The sequence below is a fragment of the Capra hircus genome, chromosome 5 (assembly GCF_001704415.2).
Source record: "Capra hircus breed San Clemente chromosome 5, ASM170441v1, whole genome shotgun sequence".
Taxonomy (NCBI): Eukaryota; Metazoa; Chordata; class Mammalia; order Artiodactyla; family Bovidae; genus Capra; species Capra hircus.
Genome location: NC_030812.1, coordinates 7,179,473 through 7,204,747, shown reverse-complemented (window position 1 = coordinate 7,204,747; position 25,275 = coordinate 7,179,473). Strand labels below are relative to the sequence as shown.

The following is a 25,275-nucleotide window of genomic DNA, read 5'->3' as shown; positions in this document are numbered from 1 at the left end:
GCCACACTATGCTTCCTACCACTGTAACTGAGGCATTCTGAGTTAAGTCAGTTCAAGCTTTTGACTCAGGCTCTCTACATGATTAACAGACAGCTAGGTAGGACACAGGTCTGGCACAAGATAGGTGCTGCAGAACAATGTGGTTGAATGTAAGGATGAAATTGTTCCGTGAGAGAGTATGGGCTTTCCTGGTGGCTCAGATTGTAAAGAATATGCCTGCAATGCAGGAGACCTAGGTTGATTCCTGGGTTGGGAAGATCCCCTGGAGAAGGAAATGACAACCCACTCCCACTCCAGTATTCTTGCCTGGAGAATCCCATGGACAGAGGAGCCTGGTGGGCTATGATCCACAGGGTCTCAAAGAATCAGACACGAATGAGTGACTAACAAACAAGGATATAAAGAGCATGTAAAATCTGTGTGTTCCATACAGAGTCTAAGTTTATAAGGTTTAAATGATTCCAAATTATTTCACAACTGTCTGATGCATTTTTATATTCTGGTAGATGAACATATAGAATGATTGACGTGGCCACAAGCCAAGGAATGCTGGCACTTACCAGCAGCTGGAACAAACAAGGAATAGATTCCCCCTACACTCCCTGGTGGCTCAGAGGTTAAAGCATCTGCCTGCAATGCGGGAGACCTGGGTTCAATCCCTGGGTTGGGAAGATCCCCTGGAGAAGGAAATGGCAACCCACTCCAGTATTCTTGCCTGGAAAATCCCATGAACAGAGGAGCCTGGTGGGCTACAGTCCATGGGGTCGCAAAGAGTCGGACATGACTGAGCAACTTCACTTACACTTTCACAGCCCCTGGAGGGAGCACAGGACTGCTGAAGGCTTGATTTTGGCCGTGGAATACTGATGTTATGTGAAACATAACAAACTGTGGAATATTCTTAAAGAGAGGGGAATACAAAACCACCTGACCTGCCTCCTGGGAAATCTGTAAGCAGGTCAAGAAGCAACAGTTAGAGCTGGACATGGAACATCAGATTGGTTCCAAATCAGGAAAGGAGTATGTCAAGGCTGTATATTGTAACCCTACTTATTTAATTTATATGCAGAGTACATCATGTGAAATGCTGGGCTAGATGAAGCACAAACTGGAATCAAGATTTCTAGGAGAAATATCAATAACTTCAGATATGCAGATAACACCACCCTTATGGCAGAAAGCGAAGAAGAACTAAAGAGCCTCTTGATGAAAGAGGAGAGTGAAAAAGTTGGCTTACAGCTCAACATTCAGAAAACTAAGATCATGGCATCCGGTTCCATCACTTCATGGCAAACAGATGGAGAAACAATGGAAACAGTGACAGACTTTATTTTGGGGAGTTCCAAAATCACTGCAGATAGTGACTGTAGCCATGAAATTAAAAGACGCTTGCTCCTTAGAAAAAAAGCTATGACCAAATTAGACAGCATATGAAAAAGCAGAGACATTACTTTACCAACAAAGATCCATCTAGTCAAAGCTCTGGTTTCTCCCGTAGTCATGTATGGATGTGAGAGTTGGACTATAAAGAAAGCTGAGCACTGAAGAATTGATGCTTTTGAACTGCGGTGTTGGAAAAGACTCTTGCGAGTCCCTTGGACTGAAAGGAGATCAAACCAGTCAGTCCTAAAGGAAATCAGTCCTGAATATTCATTGGAAGGACCGATGCTGAAGCTGAAACTCCAATACTTTGGCCACCTGATGCAAAGATCTGACTCACTGGAATAGACCCTGATGCAGGGAAAGATTGAAGGTGGGAGGGGAAGGAACAACAGAGGATGAGATGGTTGGATGGTATCACCAACTCGATGGACATGAGTTCGAGTAAGCTCTGGGGGTTGGTGATGAACAGAGAAGCCTAGTGTGCTACAGTCCATGGGGTCGCAAAGAGTCAGACATGGCTGAGTCACTGAACTGACTAAGTACTGATTTCAGATTTCTTGCATCCAGACAAGTGAGAGATTAAAGGTCTACTGTTTGAAGCCACGTTTGTGATCATTTGTTACAGCAAGCACAAGAAACTAACACAATTATCTACCTAGCAGAGCAGCGGGGCAAGGGTGAGTCTAGCACGTAAGGGTGGGTTGGGGTCTGTGAGCATGCAGATCTCTGGGCCTTCTTCTCTGAGGACTGATTTGTTAATCTGTGGGGAGTGGAGCTGAAAGATGCAGTTTAGCTAGGTACCTCCTGCCGCTGTGCACTCTACCCCATGCTTTGCTTTTCTATTTCAGGTTAGTTTGTGCTGTGGGATAGGGAGAGGCAGGAAATGGTACTTCTGTTTGGCTCTTCAGTTTGTTTTTGTGTTAATTTGGTCTGGGGCGAGACACATGATTAAGTACTACAGAATAATAGTTTAAAGTTTTGCACTCAAATCCGAGTTTGAATCCTAGCTATGACATTTACACCCTGTAAGAAATCAACAAAACAGATTGATAAAGTTTTTACTCTCCTGACGCCTCGGCTAACCTATCTGTGAAATGAGAATGAAAGCAGCTCCCACACAACATATTATGTGAGGAATACAGATGTTTATGAAGAGCTTAGCTCTATACTAGGCATATGTGTATCCATGTCTGTGTGTATACATGTGTATGTATATATTTTGATACTAGAAATGCCCATAAACACACATATTACAGAATGTGTGTATATGACCAATTAGATACATAAGGGTACTCGTATGGAAAATTTATTAGGACTTTATCAGATAAAAATTGTTTTCTGTTCAAAATTCTATATTCTGCTTTAATTGACTTGGTGTTAGATAATGATGAAGATCATTTAATATTAGTTGCCCATTAAAGATGATATTAAATCTTCATTATAGTCTATAATTGCCAATATAAAGTGTTATAAATATAAAATTATAAAATACTGCATCAGTACCTATTAACCTGAAAATATATTCTCTAGGTTTTTAGTAATTTCTTGCTTTTCCATTTGTTACAGAGAACAAAATAAAACATTTTCCACTTACTGAAAAGGGACACAGGCAGGCTCAGGGATACAAATTCTTTCGTAGGTTTGCTATGATGGTGCAACGGAAATGCAAGCAAAGCAGCTAGGACAGCAGTGGATAAAGATGGCTGGCATTGAATCTACACGTGAATCAATAAGTTATGCTGATACTGCCGCACTCTCAGGTCCATCTCTAAAGCCTGATGCTTCTATGGTGCAGTTTCGTAATGGGCTTCCCAGGTGGCGCTAGTGGTAAAGAACCACCTATAGTGCAGGACATATAAGGGACGCAGGTTTGATCCCTGGGTCAGGAAGATCCCCCGGAGGAAGACATGGGAACCCACTCCGGTATTCTTGCCTGGAGAATCCCTTGCACAGAGGAGCCTTGTGGGCTACAGTCCGTAGGGCCATAAAAAGTAGGACACGACTAAAGTGACTTAGGATGCATGCAGGTGATGCAATTTCATAATATTTTTTTTATGTCTGAAACATGATTCATACAAATTAAAGGGCAATACAATGTTTTAAAGTGTAACCTGATATGTCATGAATTTTTATCTATGGTTATCCACACAGGTCAGTTTAATTTAACTCATATTAAATCATTTAACAAAGGAGATTTGGTACATCTGCTGAAAATTACATTTTCAAGTAATTTATCTTATCAAATATATACTTCTCAACTGAACATACTGAGGTCAAATGAAAAAGTTTCTCCCATTTCATTTTGTTTTTTCTGTCCAATGGAAGTACTTTTACTTATAGGCTTTTAAGCTATGAATACCACAGGTCATAGCTAAAATGATCTCATATCTTAGTATATTGTTTTCCAAGCCAAGATTTTAAAATTTTCTTTTTTCGTATTTTTTTTTCATTACTGAGTATTGAAAGTGGTAATTTTCTATTAATTTTAAGAAGGGAATTGAAAAAGATGGAGCAGTAGGTTCTTTTTAAAAATTAGGCAATTTAAGGTAATAAAAGCTAAAGTTATGAAAGGATTGCTACAAAATATGTTTTCTAATATTAGGTATGATTGTATTTCATGTTAACTGGGATAGTGGCTTATCAGTGGGAAACACCTTACAGTATTTTAAGTCAAACTATTAGGGATAAGAATATTCTAAATTTTTAAGAAAGTAGTTGATATTCAAATATACAGCAGAAATACAAAGTGCATTTGCAATTCTTTTCTCCATACAGATATAAAGCTTAATAACGACCTGTAAAAACAGAAATAAGTTACATCCTATCTTCAAAAAGAAAGAAATAAATTGTATGTGGATATCTGGTATCAAATTCAAAATTAGCTACCTAACTTTAATTTCTATTTGTCCTACTAATGACACAAACCAATTATAATATTGACACTTACAAGAAAAACATTTACACTATTTACTCTATATTATAAAGTTAATGTAGAAAAGAATTCTTATATTTTCAGCATTTACTTAATTTCTGAATGGCAGACTAGATAATATTCATAAAAGTATTGTTTTTCATTGTAAATTAGACTTAATACATCTTAGAAAATATCTTTTTTACCTTAGTATGGATGCTGTTTTAAAAAGTTATAAAGATTGAAAACCCAAGTACATCTCTAAGCAGAAACACTGAACAGAAATCATGGTCTTTGCTATTTTGTTAAATCAGTATAGCACTTCAGCATTCCAACGGATTTCAGAGTTTATCAGTCTGATTTTTGGAGTTTCTCCTGAATCATCTAATCAGAATTAGAACTCCAGTGATCACTGTCCTTTAAACATGACACACTTACTCTCAAGTCCCCATTTTACTTCAATTTTTTCATTTAAACTTTACATATGAGTATACTGAACAACTTCTAGAGATAAACAGCTTTAAAAATCATCAGGGTGATTTATATTAATAATATAAATAAATTGTATCAGTAATTTAATATAAATTTCCTAACACTTGTAGTTTATGCTTATTCTCCTGAAGTGTGAGCCTAAATAAAAATAATGAAACCGTTAAGCAAACTACAAAGAAGATTTTTAGTTAGTGGTTCTTTAGAGATCAGAGCTCTATTTGTAGGAAAACATTTGTCTTCATTAAGCTATCTTTTTCTAGACATTCCAGAAGATGAACAGTTTCAAAATGGCAGGGGATCATGTGAATGGACTAACTTAGCAATATTCCACTCCTCTGAGTCATAGTGCTAGAATCCTGCAGTGTGCCATTTATAAGATTTTATTAAATCTTTAGAGCATTCCAATATTTTATCTTTCCCCTATTTGGTTAGAAACCTCATCTTATCTTACCTAAATAGATCCTTTAAAAGGGCAGCAATAACAAGCAGTGGCTGGAAGAATTAAAACTTGAAAGGGCAACATACAGATAAAACAACAGAATAATTTTTCTATCAAGAATAGCTTCCCTGTCTGGATTCCTGTAAACTATAGAAATGGAACAAAGATGCCTGTGAAATATAGGAATTATTGTGGCAGCCACAACTCTGTAGGACATGGATTCAGAGAATTAAGGGAAGACTAAAACATATTATTTCATCTAGGACCAGAAAAGGGTAAGACGCACAAGCGTTCCAAAACTCCTCCTATCAGCAAGTTTTAAGCAATATGACACGATAGGAAAGAAGGTAGAAGCTTGTGGCTGAGAAAACAGTTGAGCTACTAGAGTGAGGTGAAGGGATGAGCCAGCAAACAGGAAGGACAAGCTGGGAGCTGCATTTGCCAGATTCTCAGTTCTGCCCCATAATCTGATTTGTGGTTTGCAACTATTGCACATAATCAAATTTCCTAATCCCTCCATGCATTTACGAAGATTGTTAAATACCATGGTCTATCTTATTAGTGTTCTACTCTAACCAACGGAGCTAACTGGCCAAGTGCTCTAATGGGCTATTTTAAAATAAAGAAAATGTTGTTTTCCAAACAACTTTTCCCCTATGTGTCTTTCATTTTTGTCTAAGAACCTTGCACTTGTGCCTCTGCATTTCAAATACATGTTGGGCATTTTTTTCTGCTATTTTTAATCTGCTGGGCATTCTGGACATTCCTGGTATTTATAGTTGACTAATTTATTTCCTCGTGTAATCTCACCAAAGTTGTGGCATGCAGCATATATTTTGAATCCTGATACCACCCACCTAGAAATTACTTAACAGGTGCCATCCATATTAGTAACTTCATCTTTGGATGAGGTTAAATATAGTATTGAATAAGCTCCTACAAACTTAGCTCTGTTTCCTGCCCCCCAAGGATGAATTTAGTCTTAAGCTTATTAAAGAAAGATAGCAACAGATAACCGTTGAAACAATAAGTATGAATTGGAAACTCTCAATAATCATGCTAATAAACTGCTGTAAAGACAAGTTCCTATTGTCTTAAATATCTGCTCTTTAATCAATGATATTTGAAAGAATTATTGTTGAATTGTATGTTATAAAATACTATAATCAGTTGTTCTTTATATTATAAGGTAACAGAATGACATGGAAAAGAGCACATTAATATTATCTAATAATCTGAAATTATTATATTTATTTGAATTTAATTTCTATGTAATCCACTAACATATACCTCTTCATGCGATCATATTCCCTTATGACATGACATAAAGGAAAATGTATTCCCATTGTTTTCCAACATTAAATCTTCCACTCAGACTTCAAATTTCCTTCTCTGCCACTTCCTTGAGGATCTGGCATTTCCCCAGAATCTCCCTCCCCTCTCCTTACTGCTTCCTCCTTCTCTACTTCCCCCTTGCAAACACTCCCCTCACCCTGCCTTCCTCTCAAACCATGTTTTCCCTTCAACAGGAAAATCCTAGAAACATATTAAACATTCAGTGGCTATCTGCCCCTCTCAGCCACTCTTGAACACATGATCACTCTTACAGAAGATGTTTACTTGAAGGTCATTAGTACCTGTCCAATTACTAGAACTAATTTTTCACCTTTGGTATACCTACCTATTTTTTATGTAGCCCTGGACGGTATCCATCATATTTCCCTCATTTGCTCTTCCCTGTCCCACTAGGCTAAGCCAAGTATGCACTATAGCTTCAGCTACCATAGCTACCCCAAGGATTAACAATCCACATCTGTTTAGTGACCCTCTCAATGATGGGCTCACTTTCTGCCCACTCTTTTCACCCTTTTCTGACTCCTACACCTCTCCTCGTCACATACATGCTGGCATACCCCTAGGTGAGAACCTCAGCTTTCTTCCTATCTGACTTCACACAGATCTCCTAGAGATCTCACCCTTGTCCACCTCAATCAGTGCCTACAACTAGGTACATTCTCACCCATACCTTACTTCTGACCTTTTGGAAAGACATGCCTAATTGCCTCCAATCACCTCCACTTCACGTTCCAAAGGATGCATCAAATTATTTTAGTGAAAATCTGAATTTGTCATCTCCCCCCGTTCACCTTTTAACCTATTTTCTCCCTCCATAATAGCCATCTTATTTAATGGTAACTATTTACTCATTCAGGCCAAAAAATGGCACCCCACTCCAGCACTCTTGCCTGGAAAATCCCATGGATGGGGGAGCCTGGTAGGCTGCAGTCCATGGGGTCGCTAAGAGTCGGACAGGACTGAGCAACTTCCCTTTCACTTTTCACTTTCATGCATTGGAGAAGGCAATGGCAACCCACTCCAGTGTTCTTGCCTGGAGAATCCCAGGGACAGGGGAGCCTGGTGGGCTGCCGTCTATGGGGTCGCACAGAGTCAGACACGACAGAAGAGACTTAGCGGCAGCACAGTCCCTACATTTTTCATCTCCCACACCCAACTGAAAGTCAACACTTAAGGATTGTACGATTCTCAGAAAGCACCTGGGGTGATCTTTTTAAATATTTACCTCAGATCATAACACGGTCCAGCTTTAAAAGTCTTCCAAAGGCTCCTCAATCAACAGAGTAACACAGTGGACCTTCCTTTACTTCCACATAATTAGGCTTCCATCTTCCCCTCTGAACACCTCTCACTGTGCTCAAACCACATGGTCTTCTGTTTCTGGAACACACCAAGCTCACTCCCTCCACATTCCTTTTGTTCTTCCCTATGTAACACTGTCGTTATTACTCATCTGAATATTTGTTTCTGATTCTCAAGTGGCCCTATACCTGGACCTTATGAGCTCAGTTAATCTTACCCAAATATGAACATCTGGCTGTTCATCGATTTCCTGTAGATTCATACTACAAGAGAACGTCTATTCTTAAAGGCTTAAAATAATTCAGTAAAGGTTTCCCTTGTGGCTCATCTGGTAAAGAATCTGCCTGCAATCTAGGAGACCTGGATTAGATCCCTGGGTTGGGAAGATCCCCTGGAGAAGGGAAGGCCTACCCACTCCAGTACTCTGGCCTAGAGAATTCCATGTATGGTATAATCCACGGGGTTGCAAGGAGTCAGACATGAGTGAACGACTAACTGCTTAAAAAAAAAAAAGTTTATCAAGTTTAAAATTAAAAAAGAAAAAAAAAACACTTTGTAACTAGAAATAGTAGCAGACCTAGTTTTACTATGCCTTTTGTTATCAAACATCAATGCCAACCCAAAGGCCATGAACAATCCTTTATATATATATAAAGAATTGGACAAGTTGTTCTATGAGTAAGGACAGTGCTCACTGTTACTAATGCAGCATTGCTTGGCTGTTACACAAAAAAAGAAGCAGGCCACATCCTGTTTGGGATAGATATATGAACTTTATAAACCTAGTCACGCTGTCATAATTCTATTTCCTCTACTTTCTTATCTCGACTAAAATCTAGGATTTTTATTCGTTAATAACATGTTACCAGTGCCAATTTTTAAGAACAGAGGCAAAAATGATTCAACCAAAAAGTTACATTTGTGTCCCATGCATTCTTGTGAATCACCACAGGGAAGCCATTCCAACTTCAGGTTAAAAATTCAACCACACACACACACACACACACACACACACACACACAGAAATGAGGTTACAAGTCATTGTTACTCATAATTCAGTGTAATTCTGACTAAAACTTCTGGCTGGAAAAAAACACCTATTTTATAACATATGCATTTCTCAGGTTTTTATTTGTCTGTTTTTTTTTTCCATCAGAAGCAGAAATATCAACATAACATTGTATACTAGATGTTATATGACATTTGAGGGCTAAAGGAGCAGGAAGTAATAAAATTAAGAGAATCTTATGAGATATTTTCATATTTATAGAATCTTAGGCACAGATGTTTCAGATGAATATCCAAGGACTGCATCTCTGTCTATAGTTATGAGCTTTGGAGGTTTGTTTATTATCTATCATGAAACAATAGCTTGGCTATTCATTGAACTGTTATCAGAATCAAGTTGGAATGACAGCAGTGAAGATAAGAATTTTAGTATCCAGCGTCTCTTGATGATTGAAATATGGAAAGTAAAACCAATAGTGTTGGGTTTGAGAAACATAATGTGATATTCAGGGACTACAGTGCTTTCATAAGAAACGTTAAAGTTTTTAACAGGTATTAATTAATGAATGTGCCCTTTATAAAGTTTGTAGCAGTACTATTCTGCATTTCCAAATCAGTTTAGGTACTAAAGATTGTCCATAGTTATACGTTATTATCATATCATTATTAGGGTTCATTTTATAGATGAGAAAGCAGAGGGTCAGAGAAGTTACATGTCTTTGCCAACATCAAGGAGCTTTTGCTGCAGCAGGGCCCAAAGGTATTATAATTGCTTCCAGGAAAACTTCAGGAAACAACCATAATTAATTTTTATAGAGTCATCTTTGTGCCCAGAGTAATTAGATCAGGACCTTTCCCTAACACTAAAGTGTTTTACAGAGAATCTTTCTTTATAGTGATTTTTTTTCACAACAGCGACAGAGAGTTCAAGACACTGTAATAGGTCCTTAGAGTGCTTAAACACACACACACACACACACAGACACACACACACCAGACATGCTAATTAATCACTCTTTAAAACTAAATTTTTTTTTTATTATTTTGGATTTCAGTTTTCCGACATTACTGATATCAGGTCAGCAGGTCAAAAATTTTATCATTTCTTTTCATTCTTCGTATTCCTGTCACTTAAGTACTCATCATTTTTATTTTCAATGTCTATTCTATGCTAAAAAGGGTTTTGGAAAAACCTCATCTTCTGAATTTTGGTTGTCACTCCTAATTATATCTGCTGATGTAACTTCAGCTAAGGCATTTTGGCTTCAGGTTGTCCTATAAAATTAAGTTGTGGTTATTTAATTAGTAAAGGGGTGGGCTTCTAATCTCAGAAATTTATCAATCTATTGTTTTATTACAAAACTCTACCCTTTACCAACTAGTAAAGATAAGAGAGGGCTGGGGGAGATACAGACCTCTAGATCAGCTACTTTCTGGAAAAGGCTATGAATCATATCCCCTAGCTAGTCTGTGCTCAGCAAAACCAGCAGTCTGCCTTTATAGAGTCATTTCCAAAAGTGCTGAGGAGTTCATATGTTTATACTGGGCTTTGTTATGAGTAAAGAAAATACTATTTATATATTTTAAAAATGTACATGACAACTTTTGTTCTTCAAATCAATTGCTCAGACAAAAAAGCTCCCCTTAAAACTGGAAATGGGATTTCCTGCCACTAGTGAAATTATTCAGACAACAGAACACAAAAATATGTCAAGGATCTGATAAAACACCTGGAGACGGTTTTTTCAAAAGTCATACATATTCAAACATATTGATGCTATCACTTTTTCCTAAATTGCACCCAAAGAAATACACATACGTGATAGAACACAATCAAATGGTCTCTTGAATAAGCAGGAACATATGTAAAAGAAATTTCTAGTCCATTTATAAATGCAGTTAACTCTGGAAGTGAAGACAGGCATTATATTTAGAATAAACATGATTCTTACCATCTGAGATTGACTCCTAGGACATCCATTGATATCTTCAACTTTTTCATTTGCTAAAGCCAAGAAATAAAATAAAGGAGAGAAAAAAAGAACGACATGCTTGAGCCATGAAGTGAAACACACACACAAGAGACTAAGAAAAAAAAAAAAAGGGAAAAAACAAAACAAAACAAGCAAACGCTGCTGCTACATTCACTTTGTCTCCTAAGCTGCGTACAGGACACACTTGTAGCAGCCGCCAAGTCCACATGCAGAAATCAGGCAAATAAAGAAAACAAAAAAAGTGACTGAGAAGGAAGTTGCCGCTAATTCCTCAGCTTGTGCCAAATGACTGCTGACATGAAACCTTTCACAATTGTCCCTGCTGGATCAGGATACAGTTTCAAGGAATCTCAGAGTGTATGAGTTGCTCCAGCTAACGAAAAGCACACATGGGAGACATATGGTTTAATGAAGCGTTCATTTCTGACAATTCAGTGTACGTAAAGATACAGCTCTAGCCATTTACAAGTACGGCCAAACTGCCTTTTTCAAACATTCTCGCATAAACATTTTAATTAAATCACAGGGAGAGCTACATTAATCTCACAGACACATGGACCAAGTTTCTAAGCATTCGACTTAAATTGTATTTTACCCAAAGTAGGTGGGGACAGAGACTTTCAAGTTTTGTTTTGTTTTTCCAGAGGGGAGGTCTCACCAATGATCTGGATGATTTCTGCTAGCAGGACTCCATCTGCAATGTCTTGCTGCAAATCCTTGATCAGCCGTTTGTGGCCCGATTTTGCTAGGTAGTGGTTGGCCCAGTCTGTGTAAATCTGTTGAACAGAGGGAGGGAAGAAGTGAGATGAGATGAGGGAAAAGAGAGGCAATAAAAATGCTCAAGACAAATGCTGGATACAGAGGGATGTTATTCTGGATCACATTCCAGCTTAAGAAGTCATAGCTCAAAAGGAAATAGCTGTAAAATAACTTTTAAGTTCACTCTTTTTCAAAACCAGGGACCAGTCACTTGTGACAGAGCAAAACTCCCTTCCTGGATGACTACTGAGGAAGCTCCTGTTCGCATTAAGTTTCAGTTTTTACTCTCTTGCCTCTCGTTCCATCATACTGAAAAGAATCCTGTCTGTCCTTGTAAAAGGAAGCCACCTGGATTGACTTATATAGGAATCTCACTATAAAAATGTGTGTTTCTCTGAGCAGGCTTTATTAAACTGTCATGTGAGATACTACATGTGATAATATTTTGGCATCATTTTATGAAATAATTGCAGATGCCTAAGCTATTTTATTTGAATTGTCAAATCCCATTTCAGCTTCTTGTAATGTGTTTTTATAAGAGAACAGAGGAAGTTTAAATGCAGCTATTATGTAGAAATTGTAATTAATAGAGAACTGAGGTATAGTTTATGAACTCTAAGCTTGGCTATCCATATAAAGAAGAGGTGTCTCTCCAAAAACAGATTATGATAGAGGAAAAAATTGAAACTGTTCAAAAACTTCACAAAAATAATAAACTGTTACTAATCTTTCAAATGTTATAGGCACTTACTGATGTAATCTAATCTAATTATAGGGAGAAAACTTCAGTTTCATGAGAGGCTGACAGGGACATAGTAGTACACTTACAAGGCAGACTGTAACATGATGTGATAGAAGAATGAAAACCTGAAATAGGAAGAGAGGAGGACAAATAACTGAGAAATGTAAAAATGTGTTCTAGGAGAAGCACTGGAAGTAACTGGAAACACAGTCGAGCCTGAAGAGAGGCAGGGAAGGGAAGGGCTTTCCCCCAGAGGGTACAGCGTACAGAGAGGAAGAGGGACAAAGGAATCAAGCGCAGAGTTGAAAATCATGTAATTAAGGCAGGATGCCTGAAATTAGGACAGATCAGCCTGGAAATGTAAGTTGTGCCTTGTGGTCATGAGCACTGAGACCCAGGCAACTGCAAAAAAAGAAAAAAATTTGTCTAACAAAATTAATACACGTTTTTATAAAAATAAAGTAAAACAGAAGTGTAAAAACCGGACATATAAAAGTTTCCCATACTTGCAACCCCACTCACGTTTGAATAACTTGATATGAATAGTTCTAGAACTTTTTCTACACCCACACACTTCACCACATGACATTATATTACTCACCATATACACATACTCATGACAGAATGGGTAACCAAATCTAGCTCAGGTTTACCTATCACTCTGCATTTTCAGCTTTTCATGTAACAATATTTTAACAATACTTCTAAAACCATTTTACCAAAATTTGTCACTATTTGTGATGTTATATTATACATAGTATCAATCCCCCCTAACAAAAGATACTTATTTTGTTTAAAAATGTTTCCATTGCTTCTTTTTTTTTCAATTTATTTTTTTTTAATTTTTTTTTGAAACATTTTTTTTTTCAGTTTTTTATTTTTTAAATTTTAAAATCTTTAATTCTTACATGCGTTCCCAAACATGAACCCCCCTCCCACTTCCCTTCCCATAACATGTCTCTGGGTCATCCCCATGCACTAGCCCCAAGCATGCTATATCCTGCATCAGACATAGACTGGCGATTCAATTCTTACATGATAGTATACATGTTAGAATGCCATTCTCCCAAATTATCCCACCCTCTCCCTCTCCCTCTGAGTCCAAAAGTCCGTTATACACATCTGTGTCTTTTTTCCTGTCTTGCATACAGGGTCGTCATTGCCATCTTCCTAAATTCCATATATATGTGTTAGTATACTGTATTGGTGTTTTTCTTTCTGGCTTACTTCACTCTGTATAATCGGCTCCAGTTTCATCCATCTCATCAGAACTGATTCAAATGAATTCTTTTTAACGGCTGAGTAATACTCCATGTGTATATGTACCACAGCTTTCTTATCCATTCATCTGCTGATGGACATCTAGGTTGTTTCCATGTCCTGGCTATTATAAACAGTGCTGCGATGAACATTGGGGTACATGTGTCTCTTTCAATTCTGGTTTCCTCGGTGTGTATGCCCAGCAGTGGGATTGCTGGGTCATAAGGTAGTTCTATTTGCAACTCTCACTGTTTGCAGATGACATGATCCTCTACATGGAAAACCCTAAAGACTCCACCAGAAAATTACTAGAGCTCATCAATGAATATAGTAAAGTTGCAGGATATAAAATCAACACACAGAAATCCCTTGCATTCCTATACACGAATAATGAGAAAGTAGAAAAAGAAATTAAGGAAACAATTCCATTCACCATTGCAATGAAAAGAATAAAATACTTAGGAATATATCTACCTAAAGAAACTAAAGACCTATATATAGAAAACTATAAAACACTGATGAAAGAAATCAAAGAGGACACTAATAGATGGAGAAATATACCATGTTCATGGATCGGAAGAATCAATATAGTGAAGATGAGTATACTACCCAAAGCAATCTACAAATTCAATGCAATCCCTATCAAGCTACCAGCCACATTTTTCACAGAACTAGAACAAATAATTTCAAGATTTGTATGGAAATACAAAAAACCTCGAATAGCCAAAGCAATCTTGAGAAAGAAGAATGGAACTGGAGGAATCAACTTGCCTGACTTCAGACTCTACTACAAAGCCACAGTCATCAAGACAGTATGGTACTGGCACAAAGACAGACATATAGATCAATGGAACAAAACAGAAAGCCCAGAGATAAATCCACACACATATGGACACCTTATCTTTGACAAAGGAGGCAAGAATATACAATGGAGTAAAGACAATCTCTTTAACAAGTGGTGCTGGGAAAACTGGTCAACCACTTGTAAAAGAATGAAACTAGATCACTTTCTAACACCACACACAAAAATAAACTCAAAATGGATTAAAGATCTAAATGTAAGATCAGAAACTATAAAACTCCTAGAGGAGAACATAGGCAAAACACTCTCAGACATAAATCCATTGCTTCTAAATTTGTAAAGGACATCTTATATATGTGTCTTGCCACATACTTATACTAGTATTTTTTACAGGACCAGAATCTAAAAACGGGACTGCCAAGTGTTTTATAATGGACCCTAGGTACAAACATTTCAAAATATAACACAAAAGAAAATGAGTCTTTATTTTGGAAAATATAAAGTGGCATCTTAATGCATATGTACTGGTAGAATGTGTTCTGAAAGATATCAGTAATTTGAGGTATATCCTACTCCATAAGAAAAACATATATGATGGCAACACTACATCTTCTTTCTTCACGTTCATTATCTTCTTTATACTGAAGGTCATTAAAGTGTAAGAAAAATCACTTGCACAACTGTCTCCTTAATTAGAAAACAAGCACAATTTCTAGATTGACATTTTTATTTGTTGATTATCCTCCTCAATTAAGATTTTATTCTACTTGCATTATGGCAAAATTTTAATTGTATAAGATTTACACTGTTCATAATCTTAAAAAAATTGAGCGCTTTCCCTTCACCTACACATCAATCAAATGATAGCATTAATCATTTGGTGTCTAGTAGAAATTTCAGTGTGAGCCAGACTTTATTTGTGCCTATCCCTGAGGCAGCGAGTTATTTATAAGGACCAGTTAACTGACTCTAAAGGATCCACAATGATGAAGAATATGAGTTCTGAACTCAAGCAGACATTGCTTGGAGGCCCAGAAGACTCTTTGCTTCCCCCTGGAACCTTGAACAAATTACTTATATTTTCTAAACCTGATTCCTTATCTACAAAATAATGGTGATATAATACTTATAGTATTATGTCAAGACTAATAAGATTGAACTTATAAAGGACCTGTCACAGAGTTGATCCTGAAAAAAGGCCTATTATTATTATTTTATGGCATCTAAATGTTATTTGCTATGGTGGCTTTCCAACAAATATTTGTTGACATTATCATTGCTCAAAGGTTAAAAAATGTGGAAGTATTGGCAGTCGAAGACTGGAGAAACTGGATTCCTTGCTTTCTTACACTAGTCACATCTCTGACTGCTGTTATCTAATTCACCGAGGCCACAGATCTGTCCCCCATCCAAACTCTGAGGAATGTGTCCAGTTTTGAGGCTGCAGTGTTCTCATCCAGGCCTTCAGTGAATGCTTCCATCATTACACCACCTCCAACAAAGCTCATACTGCATGGATTTTTTTTTTAATGAAGGTATGAAATTACAGAAATTATGCTTATTTAACATTTATTTAAATATATACCAAATAGAATGCGTTAAAAGTAAAAACAATAATACTTCTATTCTCCGAATGCATGCTAACAGTGCCTTATCCTCTATCCAAAGCCCTCTGAAACTTAGGTGAGAAAACAGAAGGGAAGTTAGCTGGTTGGCTTCAAGACCTTGTTGAGAAAGCCTCTGACTGAGCTCAAGAAACATTTTTTCACTTGGTCCAGGATTTCTTCTAGAGGAATCCCAAGCCCAAGTGCTTTGACTTACCCAGCAACTCCAACAAGTGAAATTTTGCTCAGATAATAACTCTGACTTAGCAGCAATCAGAAAAATATATTCAGACTAAATAAATGAACTTAAAAATTAGTTCCTGTGTATTTTACTTAGTCCTTCTAATAGACATGTGTAGAAGATACTTGATTCAAATAAATCAGTGTTTTCCAAAGGGTTATAATATAGATGATGAAATATAAAACAATTACCTGGAAACTTCTATACATTCTAAATATTAAATATAAGCTTATAGTTTCATGTCTTTAATGAAAACTTAAATTTAAAAAAGTGGAAATAGGAAGTGTGTCTTTAAGAAGACAATCTTCAAGCAAAGGACATATGGTATATAAGTGTGTTTAAAAATCATCAATAAACTTACTGTAATAATATGATGAAAGAAGATACAAACAACCTTGTCAACCATCATTAAAATCTGTTGTTCAAATAAATACAGAATTTATTTGAACAGAATGGTGAAATCAGAATGGTGAAATCATGACCAGATTTTGGATCTGAGCTCCAAAGTTGCCCTTGGTTAATTTCCACTAAAATAATCACATTATTTAACATTTTAACCTCAGTTGAATGAGTAAAATGTGTGGTAACATAGTTTGTAGGATTATACTACAAATTAGAGGGTTATTTTGTGTGTGTGTGAAGAAACCAATATAATTGAAAATAACATCAAATTACTCATAAATCAATATTTTGTATTTTCTATAGCAGGATCACTGAGTATTTAAGTCATTAAGGTTCTGACCAAAACTTTAAATAGCATTTACCTTCAAGCATCTTAAGCCAACTTTCCTCAACTATTTTAACTGCAATGTTATGAATGTAAATGTCATCTCATGTAGTAATTACATTTAATTATAATTAATTATAATTCAGAAGAATTAACGAGATTACACTTACCAAAGTGCTCCTTAGAAACTCTAGCACATTTGTATGTCTAACTATTCATTCACAGTGAGTTAAAATAATAGAATTAAATGCACCATGGCATATTTTATACTTTGTATTTATCAGCATGTGTTTTAGGGCCTGTATGCAACAGCAGGTATTCTTTAAGGAACAATCTACAGGGCTGAAATTTCTGCTCTTCCATTTACTACCCATGTGGATACTGACTGAACATTTATTTTCTCTCAGTATCAGATTTTTCTCACCGATAAAATGGTAATAACAGTATTATCTACTAATGGAATTATTGTGAGGACTGAATAAATTTATACTCTTGGAACATGGCCTTTCACTTACTAAATATGTGTTAAATGTCAAACCGTGTTAGTAGTTCATGTTTCAATATAAAATACATTTATGTTAACTGTAATTAGTTTATTAACATAATTCATCAGTATCACTGTCAAATCCTTAAATACTAGCTGTCTACCCAAATGTAGATAACCTAACTAATGAAGGAAAATTGCTGCAAGTTATAATGATCTCTAAAGTATTGATCCTATAATTTTTCTTTTACAGTGCTCTCTTCAGCAGCACATACACTAAAATATTTCTTTTACAATGCTTGTTTTTAAATTACAAAACAACCGGGTCAGAGAGAAGGCAATATTCCTGATTTCAAGCCATACTAGAAAGCTACGGTCACCAAAACAATATGATACAAAAACCAATAAACAGACCAATGGAAGAAATCTGAAAACCTAAAAATAACCCAAGCATATACAGTCAAGTAACATTTGACAAAAGGGCTAAGAACGCTCAACAGAGAATAGGCAGTTAATTCAGTAAATGGTGCTGAGATAATTAGATACTCACACGTGAAAGAATGAAACCGCACCTATGTCTTATGCCACTTGACAAAAATTAACTCAAAATGGACTAACCTTGAAACCATGAAACTCCTCCCAGAAATAAACACAGGAATCAATTCTTTGACATGGGTCTTGGGAATGAATTTTTGAATATGACATGTAAAGCTCAAAAAATAAAATTAAGAACAAGTGGGACTATACCAAACTAAAAAGCTTTGACACAGCAAAAGAAACTATCAATAAAGTCAAAAGACTACCCAAAAAATGGGAAAAATATTTGCAAATGACTCGTGTAATGACAGAATTAATATCTAAAATACATTTTTAAAAACCATATAGTGCAAAAGGAAAAATACAAATAATCCAATTAAAAATAGGCAAAAGATCTGAATAGACATTTCTCTAAAGAAAATATACAGAAGGCCAACAGGTATGAGGGAAGATGTTCAGTATCACCAATCATTAGGGAAATGCAAATTAAAACCACAATGTGATATTACCTCACGCCTGTTAGAATGGCTGTTATCAAAATGATGAGATAATAAACGCTGGTGTGAATAAGGAGAAAAGACTTCCTCCTCCTTGCTTTGTTCTTTTTACTCTATGTGAGCAGATGGATGTTACTGAACCTACTGAAATTATTATAGTAATAATTTCACAGTATATGTAAACCAAAGGCTTCCCAGCTAGTGCTAGTGGTAAAGAACTCGCTTGCTAATGCAGGAGATGTAAGAGACATGGGTTCTATCCTTGGGTTGGGAAGATACCCTTGGCAGAGCAGGAGATGGCAACCCACACAGTATTCTTGTGTGGAGAATCCCATGGACAGAGGAGCCTGGAAGGCTAGTCCATAGAGTCACACAGAGTCGGACACGATGGTAGCTACTTAGCACACACACTGGCGTATATAACCAAACTATCAGGCTGTATATCAATTATTTCTCAGTAAAACTGCAAATGGATAAATAAATACGGCAAAACACACAAAACAAACAAAAACAGAAGACAATACATAGATACCACATTGCATTTGCTCTGTTACAGCAAAACATCATCACCAGTTCTACTTTGATTCTCCACGGAGTCTTAAACTTTTGCTCACGATGACTTCTTTTTAACTACTGACAACATAATGTACTGCTGTTGTGTATCAAAACAATCTATTCCTGAATTTTTTAACCATAATTTCAGAATTTGATGAGCGTATTTTAAGTAACCTGACAGTTAAATAAAATAATTATGACTTTTTATTATTGCATATACTGCACAGTTCAGTCCTCAGTCGTGTCCGACTCTTTGCGACCCCATGAATCGCAGCACGCCAGGCCTCCCTGTCCATCACCAACTCCCGGAGTTCACTCAGACTCACGCCCATCGAGTCTGTGACGCCATCCAGCCATCTCATCCTCTGTCATCCCCTTCTCCTCCTGCCCCCAATCCCTCCCAGCATCAGAGTCTTTTCCAATGAGTCAACTCTTTGCATGAGGTGGCCAAAGTACTGGAGTTTCAGCTTTAGCATCATTCCTTCCAAAGAAATCCTAGGGCTGATCTCCTTCAGAATGGACTGGCTGGATCTCCTTGCAGTCCAAGGGGCTTTCAAGAGTCTTCTCCAACACCACAGTTCAAAAGCATCAATTCTTCAGCGCTCAGCCTTCTTCGCAGTACAACTCTCAAATCCATACATGACCACTGGAAAAACCATAGCCTTGACTAGACGGACCTTAGTCGGCAAAGTAATGTCTCTGCTTTTGAATATACTATCTAGGTTGGTCGTAACTTTCCTTCCAAAGAGTAAGCGTCTTTTAATTTCATGGCTGCAGTCACCATCTGCAGTGATTTGGGAGCCCCAAAAAATAAAGTCTGACACTGTTTCCACTGTTTCCCCATCTATTTCCCATGAAGTGATGGGACCGGATGCCATGATCTTCATTTTCTGAATGTTGAGCTTTAAGCCAACTTTTTCACTCTCCTCTTTCACGTTCATCAAGAGGCTTTTTAGATCCTCTTCACTTTCTGCCATAAGCGTGGTGTCATCTGCATATCTGAGGCAATCTTGATTCCAGCTTGTGTTTCTTTCAGTCCAGCGTTTCTCATGATGTACTCTGCATATAAGTTAATAAGCAGGGTGACAATATACAGCCTTGACATACTCCTTTTCCTACTTGGAACCAGTCTTTTGTTCCATGTCCAGTTCTAATCATTGCTTCCCGACCTGCATACAGATTTCTCAAGAGGCAGGTCAGGTGGTCTGGTATTCCCATCACTTTCAGAATTTTCCACAGTTTATTGTGATGCACACAGTCAAAGGCTTTGGCATAGTCAATAAAGCAGAAATAGATGTTTTTCTGGAACTCTCTTGCTTTTTCCATGATCCAGCAGATGTTGGCAATTTGATCTCTGGTTCCTCTGCCTTTTCTAAAATAGCTTGAACATCAGGGAGTTCACGGTTCACGTATTGATGAAGCCTGGCTTGGAGAATTTTGAGCATTACTTTACTAGCATGTGAGATGACTGCAATTGTGTGGTAGTTGGAGCATTCTTTGGCATTGCCTATCTTTGGAATTGGAATGAAAACGGATCTTTTCCAGTCCTGTGGCCACTGCTCTGTTTTCCAAATTTGCTGGCACATTGACTGCAGCACTTTCACAGCATCATCTTTCAGGATTTGAAACAGCTCAATTGGAATTCCATCACCTCCACTAGCTTTGTTCATAGTAATGCTTTCTAAGGCCCACTTGACTTCACATTCCAAGATGTCTGGCTCTAGATTAGTGATCACATCATCATGATTATCTGGGTCGTGAAGATGTTTTTTGTACAGTTCTTCCATGTATTCTTGCCACCTCTTCTTAATGTCTTCTGCTTCTGTTAGGTCCATACCATTTCTGTCCTTTATCGAGCCCATCTTTGCATGAAATGTTCCCTTGGTATCTCTAATTTCCTTGAAGAGATCTCTAGTCTTTTCCATTCTGTTGTTTTCCTCTATTTGCATTGATCGCTGAAGAAGGCTTTCTTTATCTCTTCTTGCTATTCTTTGGAACTCTGCATTCAGATGCTTATATCTTTCCTTTTCTCCTTGCTTTTTGCCTCTCTTCTTTTCACAGCTATTTGTAAGGCCTCCCCAGACAGCCATTTTGCTTTTTTGCATTTCTTTTCCATGTGCTTTGCTGGAGCAGCCGTGAAGAGATTCCCCACATCCAAGGTAAGAGAAACCCAAGTAAGATGGTAGGTGTTGCAAGAGGGCATCAGAGGGCAGACACACTGAAACCATACTCACAGAAAACTAGTCAATCTAATCACGCTGGACCACAGCCTTGTCTAACTCAGTGAAACCAAGCCATGCCTGCAGGGCAACCCAAGACGGGCGGGTCATGGTGGAGAGGTCTGACATAATGTGGTCCACTGGAGAATGGAATGGCAAGGCACTTCACTATTCTTGCCTTGAGAACCCCATGAACAGTAGGAAAAGACAAAATGATAGGATACCAAAAAGGAACTACCCAGGTCATCAGGTGCCCAATACGCTACTGGAGCAGTGGAGAAATAACTCCAGAAAGAATGAAAGGATGGAGCCAAAGCAAAAACAATACCCAGTTGTGGATGGGACTGGTGATAGAAGCAAGATCCGAAGCTGTAAAGAGCAATATTGCATAGGAACTTCGAATGTCAGGTCCATGAATCAAGGCAAATTGGAAGTGGTAAGAGATGGCAAGGGTGAACGTCGACATTCTAGGAATCAGCGAATTAAAATGGACTGGAAAGGGTGAATTTAACTCAGATGACCATTATATCTACTATTGCGGGCAGGAATCCCTCAGAAGAAATGGAGTAGCCATCATGGTCAACAAAAGAGTCTGAAATGCAGTACTTGGATGCAATCTCAAAAACAACAGAATGCTCTCTGTTCGTCTCCAAGGCAAACCATTCAATATCACAGTTATCCAAGTCTATGCCCCAACCAGTAATGCTGAAGAAGCTGAAGTTGAATGGTTTTATGAAGACCTACAAGACCTTTTAGAACTAACACCCAAAAAAGATGTCCTTTTCATTACAGGGGACTGGAATGCAAAAGTAGGAAGTCAAGAAACACCTGGAGAAACAGGCAAATTTGGCCTTGGAATGCAGAATGAAGCAGGGCAAAGACTAATAGAGTTTTGCCAAGAAAATGCACTGGGCAGAGCAAACACCCTTTTCCAACAACACAAGAGAAGACTCTACACATGGACATCACCAGATGGTCAACACCGAAATCAGCTTGATTATGTTCTTGGCAGCCAAAGATGGAGAAGCTCTAGACAGTCAACAAAAACAAGACCAGGAGCTGACTGTGGCTCAGATCATGAACTCCTTATTGCCAAATTCAGACTTCAATTGAAGAAAGCAGGGAAAACCACTAGACCGTTCAGGTATGACCTAAATCATATCCCTTATGATTATACAGTGGAAGTGAGAAATAGATTTAAGGGCCTAGATCTCATAGATAGAGTGCCTGATGAACAATGGAATGAGGTTTGTGACATTGTACAGGAGACAGGGATCAAGACCATCCCCATGGAAAAGAAATGCAAAAAAGCAAAATGGCTGTCTGGGGAGGCCTTACAAATAGCTGTGAAAAGAAGAGAGGCGAAAAGCAAATATACTGCACAGAGGTACACAAATGTGTCAGAGACATTAATTTATTTACAATGAGTGCTAAATGATCAAAAGAATGTAGAGAAGTAGGTTGGGAAAGATGGACTCTTTAGTCAAGAATCTATATTAATAGAAATACACTAACCTATAACCTAAAGTCCTGAATATTCATTGGAAGGACTGATGCTGAAGCTGAAACTCCAATACTTTGGTCACCTGATGCAAAGAACTGACTCCCTGGAAAAGACACTGATGCTGGGAAAGATCAAAGGCAGGAGGAGAAGGGGACGATTGAGGATGAGATGGTTTGATGGCATCACCAACTCAATGGACATGAGTTTGAGTAAACTCCAGGAGTTGGTGATGGGCAGGGAAGCCTGGAATGCTGTAGTCCATGGGGTCACAAAGAGTCGGTCACGACTGAGGGACGGAACTGATAACTTAATAGAAAATATTGTAAGTGAAATCTGATAATTTTAAAATATCACTTGAGCCAGTTTCAACCCTGCATTTACTTATTCCATTAGTGTCTCCCCAGCATTCAAGGAGTAGTGACATTCCCATGAGCACTACTCTCCAGTTCATTCAATTCACTGCCTTTCAGAAGGCAAATAGGCTCTTCTAAACCCACAGCAGACAGAAATCATTTTGAAAGCCAAGAATTTCCATGGCAATAAGAGGCTTCTGCATTATTTAAATCAGCAAAGTACTAAGCACATAAAAGATGGGCCATAAATGGTGGACTAGGGAAGTACTTTTCCCAGAAAGAGAACTAGTACTGGCAAGATAACTGGAAGAAAGGAAAGGTGCTAAGGTGTACCCTAACAGGCCACTTGTCGGGGCAGAATTTCACAGTCACATGTGGATCCAAGAAGGACTCAAAAAGCATAACATGTACCAAAAGTTTGTGGGACGGCATCTATTTTTTGTTTTGTTTTTTTTCCAATTCCTGAAAACAATATGGAATTGTCTAAAGGAAAGCCACTTATCCTAGAGAGTATTTGAAATCAGGACAGGAAGAATGCTGAGAACTGATACACGAAAGGACAAAAAGAAAGAAAGATGTGATCACAGGTTATGATCAGTACAGTCTGACAGGCATCGTAAGTTTCGCCATCACCAGGCAGCAGCACTGAGGGGCACTGGTGGCCCAGAAGATGCAGCATCACAGAGCCATGAGAACAAGTAACCCTGGGCCCCAACCCTCCCCAGACCACCCTTCAGAAAGAAATGTGCACAGGGAAGGAGAAGACTTGGGAGTTGACTGGGGCTTTGGCTTCCCTGGTGGCTCAGAGGTTAAAGTGTCTGCCTCCAATGCGGGAAACCCAGGTTCGATCCAAGGGTTGGAAATGGCAACCCACTCCAGTATTCTTGCCTGGAGAATCCCATAGACAGAGGAGCTTGGTAGGCTACAGCCCACGGGGTCACAAAGAGTCGGACACGACTGAGTGACTTCACTTACACTTTCTGATAATACTGGGCTTTAAACTGGAAGTAACTTTGATTTGGGAAAAATCAATTTTCTCCTGCTGAATAGGAACAGAGACTTAAACGCTATGATTTTACACACCTCAGTATATGACTCAAAAATCCATGAACAACAGGCAAACTTAGACAAAAGGATTAGCAAAATTACTAAGGATTTAAGATTTAAAACATGCTATTTTTGGTCAGCTTGGAATTTGAACCCAGACTGGATCTTCAGGTGTTATCACAGAACTGATAAGACCAATGATCCATGGAGGTCAATGTCGTGGCTCTTGCAGACCTTCTAGAAATCTCAATACTGAGGGCTATGAGTGAGTGTATGTGCTCAGTCATGTCCGACTCTTTGCGACCCCAAGGACTCTAGCCCACCATGCTTCTCTGTCCACGGGATTTTCCAGCCAAGAATACTGGAGTGGGTTGCCATTTCCCTCTCCAAGAGATCTTCCTGACCCAGGGACTGAACCCACATTTCTTGCGTCCTACATTGCACCATCTTGGAAGTCCCAAAGAGGTATTATAAAATGAACACATTAAAAGCTTTTGATAATATCACTATCATCACAATGCATGTAATAGAGTCACCAAGTATATGATTAACTCAGTTAGTAGGAAAATACTGTTTATGAAGTTTTTTAAACAATCCACTGTTTGGAGGTTGATTAAAAGTGAACATTAATTTTGTTTATAGAATTGGCAAAGACTTAAACATGATAATATTCAGTGCTGGCAAGAGTGTGACAGGGCATTCTTATAAACTCACAGTTGGATGTAAATTGACCAACTTTTCTGAAAAGCTACCTCCCAGATTCAGAAGTAGTGCTTCTCAGCATTTCTGAGGGGGAATTTCATTGCCACTGTATTTCTTTGATGAGTTGTCTATTTGCCCATTTTTTCTTAGGCTGGTCACTTTTTTAATCACTGAAATGTAAGCCCAAGCTTATATGACTGATTATTTAATTAGTTTTCCCTACTAGACTGAATAATTTAGTTTTGTTGACCTTATATCCAAAGTGCCTACTGTATTCCCTGGTATACAGGGTAAAAACTTGAATAAATGAGTGAGCTGAATAGCAGTCACTTAATAAAAAATTGTTGAAGCAGTTAA

General features: G+C 37.8%; 1 protein-coding gene across 8 annotated transcripts in view; it reads right to left on the bottom strand.

The window, feature by feature from the left end:
* NAV3 (neuron navigator 3) overlaps window positions 1–25,275 on the bottom strand; it is a 619,023-nt gene that overhangs the window by 262,496 nt on the left and 331,252 nt on the right. For all 8 annotated transcript variants that reach the window (XM_013963653.2, XM_013963652.2, XM_005679745.3 and 5 more), the window contains exons 2-3: window positions 11,544–11,661; window positions 10,844–10,896 (exon numbers count right to left, since the gene is read on the bottom strand). In XM_013963653.2, coding sequence (XP_013819107.2) covers window positions 10,844–10,896; window positions 11,544–11,661 — 171 coding nt within the window. The remainder of the gene's footprint in view (window positions 1–10,843; window positions 10,897–11,543; window positions 11,662–25,275) is intronic.